This window comes from Melanerpes formicivorus, unplaced genomic scaffold, assembly GCF_026170545.1.
Source record: "Melanerpes formicivorus ecotype bairdi unplaced genomic scaffold, bMelFor1.0.p_v2 SCAF_24, whole genome shotgun sequence".
Lineage (NCBI taxonomy): Eukaryota > Metazoa > Chordata > Aves > Piciformes > Picidae > Melanerpes > Melanerpes formicivorus.
Window position 1 is genome coordinate 11450929 of NW_027142376.1, and position 15436 is coordinate 11466364.

General features: G+C 39.7%; 1 protein-coding gene across 9 annotated transcripts in view; it reads left to right on the plus strand.

Moving 5' to 3' along the window:
* RBMS3 (RNA binding motif single stranded interacting protein 3) overlaps positions 1-5443 on the plus strand; it is a 929122-nt gene extending 923679 nt beyond the window's left edge. For all 9 annotated transcript variants that reach the window (XM_068152893.1, XM_068152894.1, XM_068152892.1 and 6 more), the window contains one exon: positions 513-5443. In XM_068152893.1, coding sequence (XP_068008994.1) covers positions 513-519 — 7 coding nt within the window. In that variant the 3' untranslated portion in view covers positions 520-5443. The remainder of the gene's footprint in view (positions 1-512) is intronic.
* The last annotated feature ends 9993 nt before the right edge of the window (positions 5444-15436 follow it).

Sequence of the window (15436 nt, forward strand, 5' to 3'; positions counted from 1 at the left end):
TCATGACTACTAGTTAGCTATAACTGTGTCATAAAGCAGGCTTCTCCACAGCCTAACTTGTTCTTGCCATCAGAATTTGTGCTCTTTTTAGCAAACTGGATGAATAGTTTTATTGGAATTTTATCCTTTGCTTTATTAGTAGTATCAAAAACAGAGTGCCACTTATTATTGTGAACATATTAATTCTCTTATTGTATTACGCTGGAAATATTTACACAGTGCTGAGGCACATATTAATCTCATTTCAATGCAGTTAGACTGCCCATTAAGCATAGCATTAACAAGAGTGAATTCATCTGCCTAGGATGTGTTAATGTCCCCAAAGCAGGAGTTCCCTTTTTCTGCCTGACTGTTTTCAGCTTAGCGGTGGTATCATATTTAAACAGCTGCAAAGTTAGTTTAGCTTGGATGACTTTTAAAGGGAATTGGGTGGATAAAGAAAAAAAAAGGAGAGGAGCATATTTCAAAGTTGTTTTGACTTAATGACCACTTTAATTCAATTGTTCTTACAGACAATAAACAAGACTGAAGAATGTCGGTCTGAAATCTTTGCCTTGAATGGAGAAACTTCGCTGAACAAGAAGTTGGCTTCCAATTTGCACAGGCGTCAAATGAATGCTTTTGGGGTTTTTTTTCCTCTTTCTTCTTTTTTCCCTACCTTTCCCAACAAAAACAAAACAGTGTTTTTATGTGCTGTGCAAATGGTTCCATCATGTAGTCTGACAGTTTTATTTTTGCTCTTTTTTTGTTGTTGTTGTTTTTCTTATTGAAAGGAAAAACCCAGAGGGAAAAAAATACTGGGTTGACATTTCGTCGGAACGAACTTTTGAATTCAGAATTTACCTGGAGGTGTAGCTAGATTAGTTGTTTGGGGTTTTTTTGGTTTGGTTTGCTTTTGTTTTGTTGGTTTTGTTTTTAACAGGCAAACTGATGATGTCAAGAGGGAGCAAGTTGTGATGAACACCAATTGTCTTCCTCAAAAATTAAGCTACTCTTTATCTCTCAGTTTATTTTTCTTCTTGTTTTAAATCGAGAGTGGGGTTTGTTATCTTGGTGTTTTCTTTTTGTTGTTGTTGTTTGTTTGTTTTGTTTTGGTTTTTTTTAAAGAAATGTTTAGGTAAGGTTTATCTTGAATCTTAATTGCCTTAATTTTAAGGACGTCAAAGGCTCTACAAGGCAAGCTGTCAACGTCTCGTTAGAAAACCTGAGAATGAATCGAAACTGCTCACACCGATGCTGGTGCAGAAGTTTAACAGACTGAGTTTTTGGGGTGAACAAAAAAAAAGAAACCAACAACCCACAAACCACAAACTGTACAGTTTCAAAGAAAATGATTTTCTTCTTTTGAAGAAAAGTTGATGATAAAGGAACTGTGGCAACTGAAAGGATTGGAAAAAAAAAACAAAAAAATGCTGGGACTTTCATGAACTTTGTCTTAAGTGTTGACAGAACAGAATTCTAGAAGGCTAAAGCATTTTACAGTAAAAGTTATTGGACTGAGAAAAAATTTGCTGCATTATAGAGAATGCAGGGTTTTTTTCTTGCAGAATGCAGATTTTTTTTATTTACAAAGCGTGAACGCTAGCAGGAGCATTAGTGCTTTTTATCTGCAGTCTTTTTTATGAGCTTTAAGAAGTTTTTAGTCTGCTTTGCTTGTCACATTGCAAAAACCTAGCTTAAGAGCATTAAAAAAAAAAACAACAAAAAAACCCACACAAAAAAACAAAAAACCCAACAAAAAAAAAAACCAACTTAAGTAGATAGGAGCTTATGGTCAAAAAAATAAAAAAAAAAGTGCAAAAAAATAAAAAAAAAAAGCAATAGATAGAAGAAATTGTTGACAATTTCTGTAGTCTTTCCTAGTTGTGAACAAATGCAGCCTATGGATGGCCTATTTTATACCAAAGATGAAGTGACACCCTAACGCAGTCCAGAAGATAAGAGGTTTTGTTTTCTTTTCTCTCTTTTTTTATCTTTATTTGACCTACATGGCCGGACCAGTTCTTACTTTCTTGTTCGTTTAAACTATCTTCCACTGGTGTTTTACATACTGCATATGTTTATCGTGGAAATTGTGGAACAGTTGGTATTGTAAGCTTGGTGATGGTGTGCTATTGGAGAACATCCCAAAGCAAGGGGGAGTGGATTACCAACTAAACCGTCTACGTGGGTTTTAATTTTGATGCCTTTTTTTTTCCTGTCAAATTGCCTGATCTTTGGTATTTCTACTGAAACAGTCTTCCTTCTGAATTCTGACGTACCACAGATTCATTTCTTCAACTCAGTCTTTGTCATCGTCCCGCATGCGGCATAACCACCTTAATTCTACGTTTGTTTTCCAGTGGTGTGTTGGAATTGCCAGATAGATGCAAGAGAAAGCGAATTCGATCCTTGTTCTTGTTTTAGCTCTCCCATGCAAGTTGAAAACGATATAGTGTTGTCATGCAGGCAGGAAGTTAAAAAATTACTCTTCTCTGCTGTCATTTCTGTTGTCTTAATATGTGGGCTGACAATCAATAACTAATATGATTAGGCGAAAAAAAAAAGAGAGATTAAATTGAATCCGCTGAAATCCCTTTTAGGAATTAAGTATTTAGAATAAACTTTATTTAGAATAAACCAAACCAGGTTGGAAGAGAATATGGAGGGAGTTCACTGGTGATGTGGCTGCTGTAACATCTCCAGAAGCCAAGATCAGTAGCCTTGTTCTTCTCTCTGTGTTAAGAGGGTACAACAATATGTACTGAATAAACCTCTATTAGAGTAAACCTTTATTAGAATAAACCAAACCAGGTTGGAAGAGACCTTCAAGATCATTGTGTCCAACCCATCAACCAATCCAACCCACCCAAACAGCTAACCCATGGCAAATTACACTTACTTTCCACAGAGAAATTTTTATTATGGCCCTTGCATTTTCCAGGCACACTAAAAAGGTCAAAAGCAAGTCAAAAGATTATTATTTTCCTTAAGGAGACAGAAAAGAAGCAGCATTTAAATGTATACATGCATCTACATGTAAAAATGAAAAGAAGCATTTTTAAGCTTTCCTCCAGCCAGGAGAGAGGGAAGCTTCACCACGTTCATTGTGATGCATTAGAGACAGGGTATCCATTAAAAAGAATGAAATTAAAGCACGTGTATTGGATCAATCTGATTCAGCTGCCCAATTCTTTAAAAAATAATAATAATAATAATAAAAAAGAGAGATCTGTGTTTCCCTAACCTGACTTTTTTTGGGGGGGGGGAAAGAACACAAATATTTTTTTAAATTGATAGAACAAGATCGTATTTTTTAACGTCGTTGAGGGGGTAAGGCGCTTCCCGAGGAATTGGCTGCTAGATATGCAACGTAGAAAAGAGAGAAATGGGAGTTCTCACAGTTCTCCGCCAGAGGAAGAGGGCCTGATTTTCAAAAGTGGAACAACTTTTACTTTTATCCAGAGCAGTTGGTGATATTCAGTACTTCTGAAAACCAGATGGTGCCAAAGTAAAAGAACGATGATGTCCACGACATGTTTTCAATTCAGAACAAAAAAAAAATCTCTTTCACCTACTGTCTCATCACTGGTTGCTTTTTTTGAGAGTGGCACTCGAATTTTGTCCTTGGATAAAGGTTCCCTCTTCCTTTGGAGGGCATATGAGGGGTAAAAATAATTTAGCCTTATTTTCTTCCTATCTACACGTGCTCTCTTTCTGTCTCTCTCGGAATTGTTTGTACAAGTAGAGATAACCCCAGATATAAGTCAGTTAATTATGAAATAAACACATTTGTTTCTCTGTTAGTCCTAATGTGACACACAAAAAGTCTCATTTACTATCAACAATGAGGCTACAAGGTAGCTACCATGTGGCTGATGAATATCCTGAGGTACCTTCTTGTTTCTATTCAGGACTCTGCTGCTTTATTTATACATTCAGAAACATTTTTCCTATCTTTTTGTTTTTGTTTCCAGCAAAGTTAAACAACCTCAGTGGTTTTTATTAAGCCAGATAGGCAACAAGGTATCACAATGCCTGTCACTTTGAAGTGTTTCAAGTGCATTCTGTATTAGAATTGTTCCTTTTTCTTTCCATGCTGTAATGGTCAATACTGTTTGAAATACTAATGGTCAATACTGTTTGAAAAGAAACAAAGCAAAGAAGAAGAGGAAAGCAAATGGATCCCTTAAATACAACTGATCATCTTACTGATCCCCCCCTCCCCAAAATGACCTAGTACTTGAAAGTCTATTAATTGTAAACAATGTGAGCCTTAAGTATAAACACTCATAGATCATAAGGTAAGAAAAAATTTATTTGGAACATGCAAAATACTCAGAAAGTGTATAACTTTCTTCTGTGAAAGTTATCATGAGATAGAAGAGAACAGTGGAAGAGCAGCACACTTGCTGCATGGGTGTTGCCATAGGACAGGAATACTTGGTGGCCTGTGAAATCTAAAACTGACTTTCATTCTGTTCTGGCTAGTAAGACTTTTTGGAGGTTTCTTATTATTATCTGTTTGTGTTTCTCTCTCTTTTGTTTTTTTTTTCATTCTTTATTTGAAGACCTGAATTTGTGAAGTCAGTATCTATGTCTGTCTTACCAATTTAGCTTTAAATATCAGGAGGGTTTCTGAAAGGATGCAGAAACAACTCTAGAAGGCTAAGGCAATAGTGCCTGGCCCGGAGGCCTGGAAGTAACATCAAATCCATAAGCTGAACTGTGTATGTACTTTCCATCGCACCTGAGTTCTCAGAAATAGTTGAGTATGGATGTTCAGGTTTGGTATTTTTGGTTTTACCTTAAAAGACAAAAACAGAAGGGGTGTCAGAGAAATATGAATTATGGCTAGAAAATTCTGAATAGCTGAGCTTGTCACTTAACATTGAGATAAAAAGTTCTACAGTGGAACCGAAGAGAGTATTATATTTGCAGGTGCTGACCCGAATGTAGATCAGGACACTGAAAAGTCTCACTGTTTCCAGTGAGATTGCTGAGGGACTCTTCTTCCTATCTGGCTCTGATGCTGGTTTTGTAAGCACTTTTCACCTGTGACAGTCAGGTCTCAAATTGTGAATGTCCTCTTATTGCCTTCCAGTGAAACAGACTCTTCAAATATCTTTAGCTTGTGCTTACTTGTGTAGTTCTGTTTACCAGGAGACCGCCTTGGTTGTGTTGGTTGAGAAATCCACCATTGTGCAGAATGAGGCATATTTGAGAGCAATGGCATCACATTGGTGTCATCTTCCGATCTGGATGCGTGCCCAGCTGTGGAAAACAAATGCTGGTGACTAGAGAAGTGAGGGCTTAAGCTTTCAATGGGCAATGGGCTGAAGAATTCAAATGGATTTTGACTCAAGCAAAAGTCAAATAAAGGGTATTATTTATGTCTGTATGTGTACCAAAACTCAGCAAATTTGAGGAAGCCTGCATTGTAATAAAGTTTATTTTTAATATGTCACAGTATTTGGATCTATATTATGTTGTCTATGGTACCGAAGGATGAGACTGATACTAAATGTTTGAGAAGTTGCTGTGCTTCATGATTTTAAGCTTGATGGTGCTCCTCATGCCACTTCATTTAAATGCTGAGGTTGACATGAGCAAGACATGTTTAGGCAGACCCACTGGACTCCACCGAGCAAGAGTCATGCTAAAGAGTTATAATGTGCTTAAAGTAGTGAATCAATCCATTTTCAGTGATGAGACCAAATGTGGTGTTGAAGATTGTAATGTTTGATACACACATGGTCAACATTTCCTTTCAAAACTTTATTTAACATGAAATTGGTCAGGATATAAAAGAAGTGCCCTGGTGTAAGAGATTTCCCTGGTCTTCCTCGGTAGCCCATGTGTACTAACAGGCATGGTGTGATGGAAGTGCAAAACAGGAAACAAAACTGGTATACTAGTCTTTTCTACTTAATGACCAATGACTCTAGTAAAGAAGATTCCTTCCATTTCACATGCTCATACACACAATCATGCACGCACACTTTTTCAGAAGGAGGGCTGAGTGAGCAGCAGATTTCTCCTCTCCCTCAGTGAAGGAGATTTCTGGAATCTCAGCAAGCAGCAAAGATGCAGTGTGAGGAGTTATTCTCCTCCCCTCCCCCCTAAAAGCACCAACAAGTTTTTCTTTATTGCTCCCATCACCCAAATAGCCTACAGTGCTCTATGTACCCCAGAGACCTACTCACCTTTGTGCCTCGAAGCAGGCAGAAGAGATCCTTTATCTCCCTTTTATTAACATGCTCTGTCTTAAACAGAAAATTATGAGAGGAAGGCTGAGAAAAAAAAAAAGAAAAGAATCCTGGTGTTGGTTTAGCATTCCATGTTACAGAAAAATTCCTGTGTTTATTTCAGTTGTTCAGTTCAGTTGTTAATTCCCCAGCAGTGACAGCTGAGTTATTTGTCCTTAATGAAAACGTGTAATGAAGTGGAAAATGTCAGCCTTTGAAAGGTCCACAAATCCCTTTTTCCTTGTAGGGCAGATCCTGCAAGATGTAAGCACCTTGAAAGATCTAGATCTGTTGTCCTTAAGAGAGTACCTGCCCAACATTCATTTGCTGCCTTTAAGTGTCTTTCTCTTGGATAATAATTTTATGAATCTGGTGAAATTTACAGTTATATTTTTAAAAGCCCAAAAATACAGCCTAAAGAGAACATGATGTTTATGTAAAGTAAAGTAGTATTAAAATATGCTGTAGGCCAGCATGGAAGAAAATTCTACTATCTTTTGGAGGCAAAACAATTTTATGTAAAACCAAGAAGCAGAGAGGAGTTTTTAATAGTTTTCCTTTTTAAAGAAGAACAGACTCTGTCCAAGAAAAATCAAAGCAGATTTGAAAGCAGATGGAACTTCCTATCAAGAAAATGTGCATCACACGAAGGGGACAGAGGTTCTTTACAGCCCTCACAGACCTCACTGTAGCCAAAACATAGAATACAGAACCTCTGTGATACATTAAATTATGAATCTTATTTATATGGACATCTGTGTGCTGATGTCTCAGAATGTCTTTGAAAGATCTGTACTGCAATGATTTTTTTTTTGTTTGGTTTTGTTTTCCATTTGTACCACAGTCCTAACTAGCTGCCATTTTCCCACTCCTGGGGCTTTCTGTAGATCAGTGGATGTTAGGTTTAAACTTCTGTTTTCTTTGATGAAGCTTTCAATAAAAAAAAAAAAAAAAAACCACAAAAATAAAGAAAGAAAAAGAGCTGGGTGTCTCTGTGTTCTTCTGGCACCTTTCTGCAGAGTCTTCCCAAGGCCACGGCTCTTGCGCAGACTGCAGAGGGAGCAAAAAGGCTTTGCAGCAAAGTCTGCTCCCTCCACGTCTTCACCAAATGGCAGCAAAGGATTAGTGAGACAGGACAGCGCTGTTGTCCTGTCAGCAGCACAGTTATCCACATGTTAGGAGGTCAAATACAGAAGAAAGTTTTTCTCACCCCAAGACTGCATTTTTGATAGTAACAGGTATCTGCTGCTCCAACTCTCAGCTCTGAACCTGCTAGAAGACTGTTGCCTCTGTTGCTCAGGATTATTTTGAAGAGTGACTTCAGGGCAAAAGTTGCCACATGGAAGACAGAAAATCGTTATTTGCAGAATAAGTACAGCCTAAGCAGTGGTAGTGCAAGCCATACTTCATCTCAAAAGGGAACTGGAAAGTAAATTGCATCCTCAGCCACATCTCATGGGGAACAAGAAAGCCATTTGGCACACTTCCTCATGGCTACTTCAGTCAGCAGCTCTTATGTTGCCATGTGCATTTCTTCCCATGAGGGCTGTTTCTTTGATGAAGATGAGAGTGTGCTGGAAGTGTCCAGTAACCCTCTTCTCCAGTCAAGGTGCTTTATTCACAGGCTGGAAATCACTGAGTACGCTTTACTCACCAGGAATGTGTCTAAATCTTCAGCACTAAACATATTTTGTGGAATTGCCTACACACTTTTCATTCTTTCTGCCCAATGAAATATTCATGAGTGAGCTAATCCTAATCAGGAAAGATGAAGTAAATCTTTACAAGATGGAGGAGTGAAATGGGAAGGTTGTTCTTCTAAAACCGTGCCTATGCTGAACTGTCTGTTGCTGCCAGCTGTGATGATGGTGAGAGAAGGAGGAAGGCAGGAAGCTGAAGCAACAGCCTGCCAGGCAGTCTGAGTGGTAGCTGAGGAACTTGGGGAGAGCAGCAGAAAGTGGGATGCTTTGTCCCACCAACATAAATGGTGCGAAGGTGGCTTTATAGCTGATGCTCTGGCATCAGGTTCAACTTTGTCACTTCAAGGATTGCTCCATTTCCAACACCATTCCGCTTCCAATTCTACTAACAAGGATATCACTACCAACCGTGGTGGTAGTGGGTTTGGTTTTATTGTCTGCCTGTTGGCTGCTTGTATGCTTGTGGAATCAGACTAAGGGTGTTTTGTGTTGTCTTCCACAAAAGTGCAGGTAAGAAGGCTTTCTCCTCTTACCATCTTGGTCCTAACATCGGTGCCAAAAAAAAAGAAAGGTAACTGTTAAATGATATTATATATTTAACACTAAATCTCCTATCTACAGATGCAGATTTAAAATAGCAAGGACAAATTGGCCTTCCACACACGATCTAGTTAATCATGGTGACATGCAAAGGAGGTTCATGGCCACCATTGAATCCCTTTTATTACAGAGGAGGAGGCAGAAGGTGAGGACTTGAAGAGATGAACAAGGCTCTTGCTAACAACAATCATTAGCAGGAGAAAAGAAAGTTAGTTGGTTTTCTCAGGAAGTAAAAGCAACATAGAAATCAGAGTTCTTTAAAACTTCCTTCACCCTCTTTCTCTTGTGTAGCTAGCCAACACAATTTAAATGGTGTATGTGTGTTCTCAGGTGCAGTATGCAGCCACTGGAATAGCTGAACATATATGTTTGCCCCCCTATGCTCACTTGAGCCTTAACACCCACTGCACAATGTACAGAACTGACTAAGCCATCAGGAGAAGTGGAGCTCTGATCCAGTGCTTCCTTTCTCCATTTGCACTGGGCACTCCAGCAGTGAGCACCCCAACAGCCTGGTGGTCTTGCTGTACAGATGAGTCTTTGAGAGGCTGAGAAAGTTACCACATTCAAAACAAAACAAAACAAAGCTCTTTGTTTCGTTTTTGCAATGTCTCTTCCCTGTTTCCCAATTGTCTCTTTAACATTCTAACCCGTGGATGCTTCCAAATAAGCAAACATGTATTTGTTAGAGTAACTCACAAAGGCCCCAGTTTCCACTGGGTACTGTGCGAACAGAAAAAGACGTGTTCTGCTAATCTTCTGAGCTGAAGGAAAAATGATCCACTTAATCCACCAAGTGATTCATATTTCTGCTGGCTCCATAGGCACAGCTGAGTGCAGCAGGCTTCAGTGTTACTGGTTACCTTTCACAGCAATAACTGGCTATTTATACGTAATAGCACAGACTTTGAGGACTGCTGTCCAAAATCTGTTTCCCTTTTCATGTGTTGATCGTACTATGAGGGCTTTGGGATGTAAACAGTTGTTTGCAGATGACAGTTTTTGGAGAATATCCAATTCTTCTTTTTTCCAAAAGAAATCCTGATCAGAAGAAACATCTACAGCAGTGTAGGAAAATGCAGTTGCTCAGTAGTTTCAGCGGGTAAAAGTGCTGCCACCAAAATCATCTTGAGGTGTCGGTTTCACCTCTGTGCAGACCTGTGTGGCTTGGATGAGATGTCTCCTTAAAAGAACATTAAATTCAATTAAAACCAAAACAATCAAACAAAAAAATGTTTGCTCTTTAAATGGTGCTAAAGCTTTGAGCTTGCTCTGCCCAGCAATGAATGTTGCCTTTAGCAATGACTGAGATAGGATGCTCGTGGCAGGATTGTTTCTACTATGTGAGACAATTGAATTGTCTCTGTAGAAGAGGATCTCACCTAAATGTAATCGAGGAACTTTTATCTTTATGGACTTGTGCAGTGAGCTAGCCATGAAGCTGGCCTTTCTTTTGTCTTACTTTTGTGCTGAGGGCAGAGATTCCATTGGAGGTGTTTTCTGAAAGTTTCATTTGCTTTCCCTTTGAACATGACCCTTTCAGTGCTCATCGCATACTGGCAGCAGTGTCTGCTCTTAGTGAAGAATCTGACCCTGCACAGGGGCACAAAAAGCCATCGGATGAAGATTTTTTTTTCCATATCAAAGACATCCTCGGGCTGCAGCAATGCTCCTTACATTTTCCAGCCCTGGCTGCATGAAATATGTTTATTACTGTAATGTTGCAGCTCTCGTAGCCAGTTCCTCTTGGCAAAAAGTACAAGAGAACACATCTTCCTTGTCCCCTCACCACCAAAAAGAAAGTCAGAAATTTCCTCCAGCTGTGGTGATCCAGGAACAGGGAACTAACTGCAGAAACAAAAGCCTCTGCTAGTCAGTTAAATTCTACTTTATTTCGTTGTAATTTTCTTGTTCACCCAATCCACATCCAGCTCATTTATCTGTCCCATCCTGTCTGGCGTGCAGAGCGTGAGCTTTCTTGCCTACGCAGCACCTAGGAGAAACCTCCAAAAAGTACCCAAGGTCTGAATGCCAAGTGTATATCTAACCATGCTGGATTCTCTGCTGGGAATAAGCTTCACTTCTTCCCAAAGTGTATTATTTTTTATTAGGCTTGGAAAGAATTCTCATTTAAAAAAAAAAACCAGGAATTTGAGCATCAAAGCTCACCATGGTAGACTGTTTGCCTGAGAGGAGCAGTTCATCTGCTGAGTAGGAATATTAAAGGCTGTAGCTAATTGGACAGAAAGGGGCAAAAATAGGCAAACTTCCCAGAAAGAAAATGCAGGAAATGACCTTCCCTACCTCAGAAGAGACTGCAGTGATGCTCTGTGCCATTTTATTTCTCCTTGGAGGCAGCCACAGTTTAGGAAGGTTGGGGTAGACTGACCATGAGCTGCCCTACTGGATGAATGAACAAATAATTGTGATTGACTCTGCACACAGATAAAAGGGAAAAGACTAAAGCAGGATGGACACAGGCTTTGAGAGAACAAGGAAATGTGAGTGTAAGGTAGCAGGGCATCAAAGTGGCCCCCCCAAAAAATTGTGTCTGCCTCAATATGGCACAGGCACTTCACTTCATTGGTAACAAATGTTCCAAAATATGGGCTGCAAAGCTGTACAGCAAGCTTACTTTTCCTAGTGCTGGTATCTACAAAATAAATTATTTACAAGAATGGCAATCCCTACTCTCAAAGTAATCTTTGAACTAAATGACTGCTTATTATTGTCTAGAAGCCCATTTCTATCCCAACAACTGCATCTGCTGAGAGAAGTGGAGACAAGTCATGTCTGGTAAAGATGATGGGACATCAGAAAAAATAATTGAGCTTGTATTTGTGTAAATATTTGCTCACTGTAAAAAGGTTCACTATGAGATGGAGACATTGAAGATACTGCCAAAGTTTGCTGTTCCAGTAAATCTCCAATCCATCTAGCTCAGACAGAATCAGGGAGGGAGTCATAGAAATGTCAAGGAGCACTTACATTTCTCCACTACATCGAAGTTTTTTGTGGTTTTTAAATGCTCATCAGTGACTGCTGATCCATAGCAATGAGTGGGACAGTCTGAGACTGTCAAGGTAAGAGGTTTTACATTTTCATAGTTTCATAGTTTCATAGTTTCATTCAGGGTTGGAAGGGACCACAAGGATCATCTAGTTCCAACCCCCCTCCCATGGGCAGGGACACCCTACACTAGATCAGGCTGGACAGAGCCTCATCCAGCCTGCTCTTAAACTCCCCCCAGGGACGGGGTCTCGACCACCTCCCTGGACAACACATTCCAGGGCTTCACCACTCTCATGGTGAAGAACCTCCTCCTCACATCCAGCTTGAATCTCCCCACCTCCAGCTTCATTCCATTCCCCCTAGTCCTATCACTACCTGAGATCCTGAGAAGTCCTTCCCCAGCCTTCCTGTAGGCCCCCTTCAGATACTGGAAGGCCACAATTAGGTCACCTGGGAGCCTTCTCTTCTGCAGACTGAACAGCCCCAACTCTTTCAGTCTGTCTTCATAGGAGAGGTGCTCCAGCCCTCTGATCATCCTTGTGGCCCTTCTCTGGACACGTTCCAGAGATAAAACTGATTGGCTCTGATGAACACTGCAGGTTCTATAAACCATATGATTCAGATCTTCCTTCTTTCGTGGTTTTATTCATTCCTTCCTTATTTTAAGGATACCTGCACTCGTATTTTTTTCCACCAGTAGAGCTGTTGCTGACTTCATTCCACCAGATGGCACCACAGACTGTAATCCATAGACACTATCTATACGTGTGTGTGTACATATTTGTATAAATATATGTGCACATGAACATATGCATAGGCTTGTATTTGCTGATGTGAACATAGGAGGGCTAGGCACCTGCAGACCTCACCAACTTTACTAGTTTTATATCCTACCACAGGAGAAAGACAAAACACACCTTGCACTGAGACCATGCTAGAAAGAATACTTTGCCACAGGCAAACACTCTGTACTATGTAAAATAAAGACAATGAAGGGGCAATGCATATTATGAACTTTTGTTTTCTAGCACAATTTACAGTAGCCACCTCCTTCTGAACTGCAATACCTACTGCAGTTCCTTGGAATCCAAAATTGAAATTATTTCAATCCAACCACTCTATGTTGCAGTTGGATTGAAACCATTTCAATCCAAACACTCTGCTTTGCAATTGGATTGAAACCACTTCAATCCAACCACTCTGCTTTGCAATTGGATTGAAACCATTTCAGTCCAACCACTCTGCTTTGCAATTGGATTGAAACCATTTCAATCCAACCACTCTGCTTTGCAATTGGATTGAAACCATTTCAACCCAACCACTCTGCTTTGCAATTGGATTGAAACCATTTCAACCCAAACACTCTACATTGCCGTTGGATCAAAATACTTTCAATCCAAACACTCTACACTGCAATTGGATTAAAATACTTTCAATCCACACATTTCACATTGTAATTGGATTGAATCCAGTCCAACCATTCTCCATTGCGCTATGGACTGCCTAATCAATGCTTTACAAGAAATGGAAAGGGAGTGCTTCTTTTGTCCCAACTGGTTTCCTTGTCTTTATTTGGCTCTTCAATATTTTGATCGAACTCCTTCACTGTAAGAATACTATTAGAGTTCTGAAAGATGAGGAGAAATGAATAATGTGCACAGAAAAATTGTTCTTAAAAACTGGCAGATAAAAGCTTCATTATATTGTGGGTTACATATTTAAAACACATTGGACAGATCTGACTGTTCATCTGAGCATTCCCATTTTTTTTTCCTCAATTCATTCTCAGTTGTTCTAGTTTGCTTTAGATCTGAAGAGTTTTCAGTGAGATATTTCTGCTGACTACAGCCTTACCTTCTGCTGCCTTTCTGCAACCTGTGAGATAATATTAATGTGTTTTGAAGACAACCATATTTAATCGTTACTGTGAAGTCCTTGCTGGAAAGATGTTGGTTCATGCTGCAGTATTGATTAAAGCTACATGATGGTCCTTTGCAAGCAGTTTATCAGATCCCTAAAGTCTTTTTTGGTCTGTGATTCATTTTCAGACTATATTAGTTTCTGAAGTTTTCACGATTCCTGATGTTCTTCCCTCCATGCTTTCAAGAGCTACCTTAGCTTGTGCTGCTGTTGCTGCATTCTGGCAACTCCTGAAATTTATCACAGCAGAAATCATGCAGTCTTAGGCAGTGTCTAACGAAGAAAGAAAAAATAGTGTTGTATTTTTTTATTTCATGCATTCAATTCTAGCTATTCCTTTCCTCCCCCCTTATGTGCCATTATGGTGAAACTACCCTCTTCTTGCACAACGCCTTTAAAGCATTCATTTCCAATCCTTCCCCAAATGGGCAGGCATCTGCTGCCTCCAGTTCCTGCTGAGGGCATCTTCAGCCTGCCTTAGCTTCCAGTTTTATCTGGGAGCCTAAGCAATTTTGAATGTATAGAAAACTTGCACGAGAGTCACAAGTTAAAAAAATGGATTGCTGATTTATAATGGGTGTCCAGGAACCAGCAGCAAGGCAAAGGAAAAGTGGTTGAGTTACTGGCACCTCCTAACGCCAAGAAGCAAGCCAAAAGTCTCCATTTAGGTATCCTCAAGGTGGTCTAATGAAAGGGAGAAGAAATGTAATTCCTAGGATCATAGGATTACTAAACCTGGACAAGACCCTCATATGACAGGAAAGATGCTCTGCATTCAGAAGGCTGCAGCATTGGCTCATAAATTAGCAGTGTCCCTGCTCCACATGGAATGCTACAAATTGGAGTCTAAGTGTGAGATCCTGTGCAGCCATTGTTAAGCTCCAGGTTGAGACTGCCTCACTTGACAGACATGCTGTATAAGCTTCAGTATGTATAGGAGGCAATAAATCATTCTCTTTGTAAATAATCAATGACCAGGAAAAATAGATAGTTGACCAGGGAGAGGTGTGAAAATAGATCTTAGCCTGGTCTAAGGGATGGACTGAGATGCTTCTCAATTGTTTTCTTCAGTCACGAATGTCATTTCTTAAAAGCATGCTGTAAAGTACCTTTTAATGCCTCATCCTTCAGTTCTCTTCTGTTTCCCCTTCTTCACTCCCGGTAAATGCATTAGCTTGTGGGCTTGATGGTACTTAATTTGTACATTTTTGCTTAATTTGATGAGCTGTAAGTGCTCTTTTAGCCTACTGTGAGCATTCAATAATCCAAAGTGGCCGCGAGGTATGTAAGTCCTGTTGCTGCTTTAAAGTGCCTGGTTAAAACAGAAATAATGTATCATAAAATCCCACTCAAATGTCTTTACTGGATTACAGCTATCCATCATAACTCAGAGGTTAAAACTGCCTTGGCTTGTTGGTCTATTTTTTTCCCCTCATTGTCAATCTACATTAATTAGTGTGATGAGTAGTAGCTCGTCCATAGTTCTCTGAGTGTTTTCTATTATTAATATGTAATTTCACTTCAGCAGTATTGTCTCTGTCCCTTCACCTCTACCTGGCTAGTCCAGAGTTCTTTCTGAAACTGACTTTTGGGGAAAGTTCCTCGGTTTCCCCATGTAGAAAAGTGGGAATATGTGCTCAGCTGCTGTTTGAAAGCACATGTGATCACATTTGCCAAGTACTGTGGGCCTTCAAACAATTCTTTATTTAGAGGGGAAAAGCCCAGAACCATTTTATCTGTTTTTTTAAGTATGCAGCAAAGACAATTTTCTAGATTTGTCTGTGTGACTTGTGATAATGTTTTCTTTACCCTCTTTCCCTTTTTCTCCCCCTCCTCCCTGGTCAGATGCAGAAGAGCCAAGCTAGAGATGTGACTGTTCTGACCTGCCACCCTCTGAAAAAAAATATGCACACTTGCAAACTGCTGAGCACGATAATAACATCCCGTACACTATGCACCAGGAAGGATTTCTATGTG